Genomic DNA, 8,282 nt, shown 5'->3' with positions numbered 1-8,282 from the left:
TCTGAATGATCTCTTTGTTACTGTAGATACATCAATATATACTCTGTGTGTTATTACTTTACAACAGAGAGAGAGAGGAAGATGCCTTTAAATTAGATTAATATGGACAACACTATAACGCATCATGAGATTCCTCTGCCTCAAATATACTAACATTTGTTCTCTTGGCACAGCAGGTGCTAAGCCTGTGGGGACTTTGCTTGGGAGCCAGAGAGTTGCTAGTTCAATTCCCTGCATGGGCCAAGTGCAGTGTTGTAATGTAACTGTAGAATTTTCATGTATCTGTTCTTTACTTCGTTATTTAAATTTCTGGAAACTTTTACTTTTACTCCATCTTAGTTACTCGTTACTACAAAATAAAATCAGAAGAAATCTGTTACACTGGGAAAAAAAATCAAGTTTGACAAATCATTGCTCCTAAATCGTCAAGATAATGCACCCTCCATTCTAGATGGTGACCTAATGCCTGTTTGTTGCCAAGACTGGCAAAAAAGAAAAAAGAAAAAAAACAGAAGCCAAAACTAAAGAAGAAGAGGAGGAAGCATAATGACTGATGGCGTCAAGGAAGCACCTGGTGCAGGCTCTGCGGCCATGGTAACAGAGGATGACCACCCCGACAACAGTGGGGATGAAGGTAACGTTACACACCGTTGGCCATAAAATTCATAATCAAAGTTTTTTTTTTTTACTTCTAATACTTCAGTACATTTAATATCAGACACTTTAAGACGTTTACTCAAGTAATATTCTAAAAGGAGACTTTAACTTCTACCAAAGTCAGTTTCTGGTAAGATACTTTTACTTAAGTATTGCTTTCAAGTACTTTATACAAGACTGTCCATCGCCAAAATGCACAGCATCTAACTCTTCCCTGGGTCAACAGAAGTCACTCTCTCACTGGAGATTGTTTCATCATAACAACTAAACAACATTCATTCCACATTAATCTGCATGATCTATAACTCCAGTCAGAAAACAATCCCACATCAGAAACCTAACATCTACTGTTCACCAGCTTTGTCTTATGATGTGATATTACTCTTCAAGGCCTCTCCATGGCGGTGGGGGGGATGTTGTGTTACGGTGCACACTGACACCATGTGGTCAGTAGGATTTCTGCAGGACTTTTACATGTTGAATGACTCTCTGCGCTGGCAAACAGATGATTGATGTCTTTACTTTTTCATACCTGATTGTGTCACAGTCAGATCTCGTGACACAGAAACTCTGCTTTGAAAATCAGGCGTGTTGGATTCACAGTTGGTTGGTTTTGCTTGGCTGCCTTGCACCTATCTCACGTCTGTTAGGAAAATCAGATGGTATTTTTCCTCAGATTATTATTCTGCAGGTCATTCTTTGTTAACACCCGAGCAGCAGCTGGTTACACCTGGTAAGCTCTGACTTTATCAGTGTTGAATATTAAATTATATATCATTATATCATTATAAGTTCACATTTGTTAAAACACGGTGGAATATGAAACGTTATTTAATTTACTGTGATGCTGGAATATCTAATCACAAATGCAATGTTGTATCTGCAATACTTCCTTATGTAAAATGAACTTCATTTAAGTTCTAAAAATATTACTTTCTCAAAACAAACATAGAATTTAAAATAATAAAATAATATCACTGCCAGTACAGTGATATTATTTTTTTATTCAAGAATAAAGGGCCCTTTTTCTATAATTCAGTGCAATTAATGCTTTTTTCTGTCTAATGTATTTTTTAGAATAAGTAAAATTGTATAGAAAATACTGTACTGATAAAACACTTTTTTTGGCAAATTACAAGGTCAAACACCTTCAGGCATGAAGGAATCAGAGGAGGTTTTATGAATTTTACAGAATTTATTTTTGCAAATCTGCAGCTTCCTTTGCATTTATATTAAAAGGTAAAATGATATGATATGCTGTTTTAAATGTCAATCAGCAGTTTTTCTTTTTCTTTCAGATCAAATCACACCAGTCTGGAAAGATGGAGAATTTATTCAGCAATATCACACTCAACTCCAGCGAACAAGAGCTCTGTCATCTTGGACTGGAATATGTTGTGGTTCTCTCACTCATCGACATCATTACTTTTCTCGTGGGACAACCAGTGATTGCCAAACTGCTGTGGGTCGCCTTCACATTCAAGAAGACTACAGATATCCTGAATTGTAATTTAGCTCTCTTCCACAACTTGCAGTACTTGATTTGCATCTTGCATTTATTTGCATTGTTTTTGCTGCCACACAGCCACCTACAAATCCAAATGTTTCTGTTGGTGTATGTAGAAATCGGAGGGTCAATGAGTTTGTCTTTTATCTGCCTTGAGAGATATGCAGCTGTGATTCACCCCACATCGTATCCTCTGCTGAAGAAATACCGATGCAGGGAGGTTTGTGCAGTGACAGTCTGGCTCTTTTCTGTGCCCATTGCTTTGGTGAGTGTTATGGCTCCAATCGCTCCCAACACCCTCAACTTTTTCACACAGTTCCCATGTTATCTGATGGTGAGCATGACTGCAATGATGGTGTGGTGCAGCTGCAGTATTGTGAAGACACTGAAGAAGTCCGGCCCAGGGAGAGACGAGCTGCATCCTGCCAAGAAGAGGGCCTTTAAAATTGTCTGTGCCACCTCAAACATCACCTTGTTTTGTTACATCCCAGTTTCTCTTCTCCAAAGGCCTTATGTGGGTGTAAATATACAGCTATATAACTGTATAATACTACCTGTATGTATAAGCTTACTGTCTGCTGCGAGTGTTGTGCATCCACTCATTTATCTATCCACCCAAGGGAAGTTGGCCCCCTGCCTAAAAAAAGCCAGATGATTTTCTTAATCTTCTTCTACTTATATGAATAACAAATAAGTAAACAAATACTATATATATATATATATATATATATATATATATAGAGAGAGAGAGAGAGAGAGAGAGAGAGAGAGAGAGAGAGAGAGAGAGAGAAAGAGAGAGCGAGCAAAAAATATGGAGCAATTATCTGAATGGTTGTGTTTAATCTTAATGGAAAGAGCTATGGCAAGTTTGTTCCCTAAATGATTCATCAATTGTGCAGGTTTCTGCATCTCATGCTTTTATAGAAATTACAGAGTGACTGGAGTATGGAAAAGATAATCAAATGATGATATGGTGTGAAAATATTATGTAAAGTAGGAGGACTTCAGATTTGTGTGTGTTGATTAAGTGTTTCTTTTGTCCTTTGCTGGAGGACTGTGATGATGGAAATATGGAAATAATGTTTTATTTGTGTGGTGTATATTATAAAAAATAATAATTTGATTACAGACCGAGCTGTGGGCACGACACCAGACTTTGTCTTTAAGTTTAATATACACCATATGGCCATGTGGATACCCCTGTCTTCATAGCTTTGTATACCTTTGGTCTGGGGGCTGTTTTGGGCCACTGTAGGTTGTCCTGGTGCAACAAAGCTAATAGAAAATTGAAGGAAATGTCAATCAAGCGTAGTTTGTACACACCCACAGAGTTATTAGATGTATTATTATCAAGTGGGTTTCATTGTCTATCTTATTTTTGCATTAATTAGCATTCTACCCTGTTTCCTTTGTCCATTATCTATTTTCACGTGAAGCACTCGATGCATGTAATTTCCGTTATTGTAAAGCACTTTGAGCTGCATTTCTTGTATGACAGGATGCTATACAAATACAGTTTATATATATTTTATCAGATCTATCTATCTATCTCTATATCAATGAAATGTATGTTCAAGACATTCTGTTGCCTGATTGTCCATTTTTGTGTCCAAACTGTCTGCATAAAGACGCGTTAGGTGAATTATGTAAGTAATGTTTGGATTATATATTTATAGTGTAATGTCATATCATACAATAAACAACATCATTAAAGCATGTTCACATGACAAATGTAAAAGAATAATGTGATTGCAGATTTATTGTTATTACAAATCATAACACAACTTGCATGTGTTTTTTTATGACTACTAGCCAGGTGTAGTTAATAAATGTTGAACTGTAGGACCAGTCACATATAAACAGAAAGGTAGAAAAAGGTAGTACTGTTTAGTATAGCTTACTCAAGTACTGTACTAAAGTACAAATTTGAGGGGTACTTTACTCGAGTATTCCCATTTTATGTAACTTATGTAATCTCAGAGGATGTAGATCTTTTTTCTCCACTATTTGTCTGACATTTAGTTACTTTACAGATGACATTTTTTTCATCCCCTTATGTCCCGTATTTTAAAGTTTGTTGATTTTAAATGTTTATGATAATCTGAATGATGAAGTGTTCCTTTAGGTATTGAGTTAATTCTTCTACTTCTTAAGTTAAGCTAAACAAAGTCTTTAAAAGCCTCTTGGATCAGCTGGGAAATGTACTGTCACAAAGCTGAAAACAGGGCTGTTTTTCTGACACCGTGAAAAGTTGTAAAACCTTTTAGAGATATGTGGTTTTCACGGGACAGCGACGCTACAAAAATATGATGATCTCATAGAGTATGATGCATTGCTGTAGATTAAACTAACCAACAGTATATAAAGGACTTAAAATGAGCACAACCTTAAACATCTACAGCAGTAAAATGCAGATCCAGAAACATCAGATATAATAGTAAAACACTGACAGGGAACATTTTACTGCACAATGAATACTTTTACTTTTTATACTTTAAGCTTTGGTTTAGAATGCTGGACTTTTACTTTGTAGTGGAGTATTTTCCCAACATCAGCAAAGTGTTCATCCTGTCTAAACAGCATGGTCAGTACAGCTATTATAACTTTATGCACATCTATCTTTGTGGTTTGCTTTTCTTGTAAAAAGTGGAAGCTCTCAAATGACAGGTTCAGATTCAGATGTTGCAAAGTACATAAATCGTGATAAAATTTACTAAAATCTGCCTCCGGTCTCTTCTGCGTGACTTGTTCATTTAGGGACATTTGGTGTTGCATGGGTCCCCTGATAAAAAGTAGCTGTACACACTGACCACTGGGAACATGGTCACAGCCCCCAGCAGAGAGCCCAGCTGCACCACAGCTCCACACCACACGAGAGCGCTGTGGCCCTCGTCGCGCAGGATCACCCCGATGATCACCTTCACATAGGACAGAGTGAGAACAAACAGGATCCAGGCCAACACCTGTAGAGGGAGAGGCAGCAGGTGAGTTTTAAAACTTCAATATTTGCATTTTTGATGCCTACATGTAGTGTTTCAGTAACATTTACACAAGTTAGGAAGATAATGGAGGTAATTTGAGCAAATGAAGCCTGACAGTGTACTCACAATGATGACACCCCCTGATGTTTCATCAGCCAGGAGTGGACATGGACTCAGCACTGCCATGCCCATTATATAAGCTCCAACACCACTGCCTATCACTGTGAGAACTCCCATTAACAGCAGCGATCTGAGAAACGATGCATTACTTTTTTAAACAATTTAATCCATTAGCACAAGCTTATAGTCCTAAAATGGTATTTGTTCTACTCCAGATGTGTCTGTAAAGATTCTTAAAATGGGGTTTGAGGCTACCTGAGGTGTAGAGATTTGCTACTTCCAGCTTTTTAATTTTAATGTCTTACAACCAATTTTAATATATCACCTTGGCCTCTCGGAAACTGGACAAAACTAGTCAACGATTAATAGAGAAAATAAAGCAGGTTAATCAATAATTAGTCTGAATGCAGAGCCACCGTCGCTGCTTCGGAGCTGAGCACCGGCCACGACGATTGTGATTGGTTTAAAGAAATGTAAACAACCCAGAGCTGTTTTTTTTTTTTCCCTATCCTAGAATGTATGTGTGGTGTAGCCAGACCTTACTCCACAGCACTGTGGAGATAGGTCTTGCATTGCGAGACTAATTGATAATAAAAATACTTGCAGCTCTGCTGGGGTGTTCGGAGAATGATACAGTTTACACTTTATCTTGATGAGCACATTCTCATCTAGGCTATTTAGTTTTTCTTTTAGGTTTATGTAGAAAAAGACTGACATAATTCAATCTACTTGATGTATGTGTTCACATACAAGGAATCTGACTTATTGTTTAAAAAACTAGGGGAAAAAATCTAATGCAGCCTTTTCCCAATATAGAAATCAACTTTTTGAAACCTTTTGGAGAAATGACAGTGTCTTGAAACAAAACCCTTTGTATTATGTATTTTGCACTTAAACCTATAATAATAAAAACACTTTCAAAAAAGTAAAAATATAGAAACCTGAATACATCCACATTTTATAACTTACGAAGATTACAAAAATAAGTTATTTTATTTTTATATAAACTTTCTTTCTTTTCCTTAGGTTTCTTCCTTTTTTCCTCATTAGAGGTTATTTTGGAGACTTTTTTTCGTAATGCAAACTGGTGGTCTAGGATAGAGTTGCAGGCTGTCCAGATAATGATTATTATTAGCTTCAAAGGCAAATTTGTGATTTTGATAGAATAAAGTGGACTAATTTAGTTAAAGTGTATTAAGCCGCACACTGACCTTATTGGGAAGAACATGGCGATGAAGCAGGCGAGAGGGTTTGCCACAGCAGCCATGGTGGCTGATAGGTGATAGGCGTTGTTCCCGTACGGCAGGCATGAGTAGGACTGCACCGAGGGAAGCACCACGTTGGTCAGAGCGTTTGCCCAGGCCAGGATCACAAAGATATAAAACACCTGCGTCCAGCTGTAAGAGCCGGTACCGAAGCTGCTTCTGCGCTTCTGGATTGCAGATCGGTATGGATCCATCATGGGCTTCTGCTCGGCCCACATCCTGTTTCTCTGAGACTTCTTCTTCACCCCGTTGGTGTATTGACCGCTGGGATGCTCCCTGGCCACAGATGGGTGGTAGTTCAGCAGCAGGAACGCCACAAGGCACACCAGCATCATGGCACTGAGGAAGAAGAAAAACACCTCAGCAGAGAAGTTGGCTGGCTGATACTGAGCCTGGAGGTCAAAGGTCACCGAGCTGTTGGAGGAGTTCAGGGTGTGGTTCAGAGACTGGGTGCTGTTCATGCAGTGGACCACTCCAACTCCCTGAATCAAAGCCACAAAAGCGGGCAGCAGGCCGCTCACACCCTCCCCAATGTAGTAGGTGGTCAGGTACTGAGTCTTCAGACGCATCATGAAGGGCAGGAAGGTGACGGAGGAAGTGCAGTCGACCGCAGCGAGGAAGAAAGTTAAGACGAGGAGGGCTACACTGCGAGGAACACCCGCCACTACGACAGTCTCCTTCCAGAAGAAGCCCAGCAGGAAGCTCGCCACAGTTCCCAGGCCGATGATCACATATATGACGGCTGCTTCATTCAGGGCGCCGGGCCGGAAGCGATGCATCAGGGTGACGAAGAGAGGCCCAACGTTGGCCATCTGGATGAGGACGGAGAGGTACGAGGGCAGGTACCAACCCTCTGGGATCTGGGGGACCATCAGGGGCAGCTCCACCCACAGGCCATTGATGGAGACCCAGGAGCCCATCCCGAACAGACACACCAACAGGTGGGTGAGAAGGGACATGTTGGAGGTGTGCTTCTGGAAGTAGAAGATGAAGAAGGTCATGAAGCAGAACATTATTCAGTTAGTGTCGTGCCAAAACTGAATTTGAAAACTGAAATCTGAAACTGTCATCATTTTTGCCATCCATGGCTCTGTGAATGTAACTTTATTGATAAATATCTTAACTAGAGAATCAAGGTAATCTTTTAGTCAGTAGGTCATCGGAACATGCAAAAATGTGAAATTTGTCTACAGGAAAGTATTATAATTTAACATTTATAAAAAATAAAGCTTTCAAAAATTTAAGAGTTAAAACATTGTTCTAGGTTATGGTTAGGGTTAAGATTCTGTTATAGTTAAGATAAGAGATGGGGTAAGGCTGGTTATAGTTAAAGTAATGCTATGTCCTCCTAAGTGACAAAAACAAATGTGTTTGTTTGGCTGTTTCTTACATTTCTGATTGGAGAAAACAAAATTCATTTTTGGTTAACTGCATCATTGCAGCAGCAAAAAAATGAGAAATAATTAAAATGAGTAAAACAATAAGTTAAAGGACAAATCCGGTGCAAAATGAACCTAGGGGATTTGTTTTCATGCTAATTGAATGTGACCAGTTTTAGCGCAAACCGCTAATTAGCTTATAACGCTAGTCGTCGTGGGCACGGGTAAAGTAAAAAGAAATCACTATTTCTATACCACTAACAAGGCTCAGAATATCACCACACTTCCACGGTAGCACAATGACGGTCCTTACATGTAAACCAAAGCATTGAGAACTTTGTAAGTGCACAGACAGTTTATTAAAAACATTTAT

At 38.9% G+C, this 8,282-nt stretch overlaps 1 protein-coding gene across 1 annotated transcript; it reads right to left on the bottom strand.

The window, feature by feature from the left end:
- Positions 1-4,917: 4,917 nt before the first annotated feature.
- On the bottom strand, positions 4,918-7,495 carry slc52a3-2a (solute carrier family 52 member 3-2a). The gene is made up of 3 exons (XM_028597398.1): positions 6,477-7,495; positions 5,272-5,395; positions 4,918-5,127 (listed from the first exon to the last, which is right to left on the bottom strand). The coding sequence occupies exons 1-3, from the start codon at positions 7,487-7,489 to the stop codon at positions 4,918-4,920; spliced, it is 1,347 nt and encodes a 448-aa protein (XP_028453199.1). The 5' UTR covers positions 7,490-7,495.
- Positions 7,496-8,282: the final 787 nt, after the last annotated feature.

The sequence above is a fragment of the Perca flavescens genome, chromosome 14, assembly GCF_004354835.1.
Source record: "Perca flavescens isolate YP-PL-M2 chromosome 14, PFLA_1.0, whole genome shotgun sequence".
NCBI lineage: Eukaryota > Metazoa > Chordata > Actinopteri > Perciformes > Percidae > Perca > Perca flavescens.
The sequence above is the reverse complement of the archived record's forward strand: the minus strand, read 5'-3'. Positions and strand labels throughout refer to the sequence as shown.

Coding starts and splice junctions, on each gene's coding strand:
- slc52a3-2a (XM_028597398.1), bottom strand. CDS start 7,489: ATGTCCCTTCTCACCCACCTGTTGGTGTGTCTGTTCGGGATGGGCTCC. Junction 5,396..6,476: donor GCCATGTTCTTCCCAATAAG/GTCAGTGTGCGG, acceptor ATCGTTTCTCAG/ATCGCTGCTGTTAATGGGAG. Junction 5,128..5,271: donor CATCAGGGGGTGTCATCATT/GTGAGTACACTG, acceptor CTCCCTCTACAG/GTGTTGGCCTGGATCCTGTT.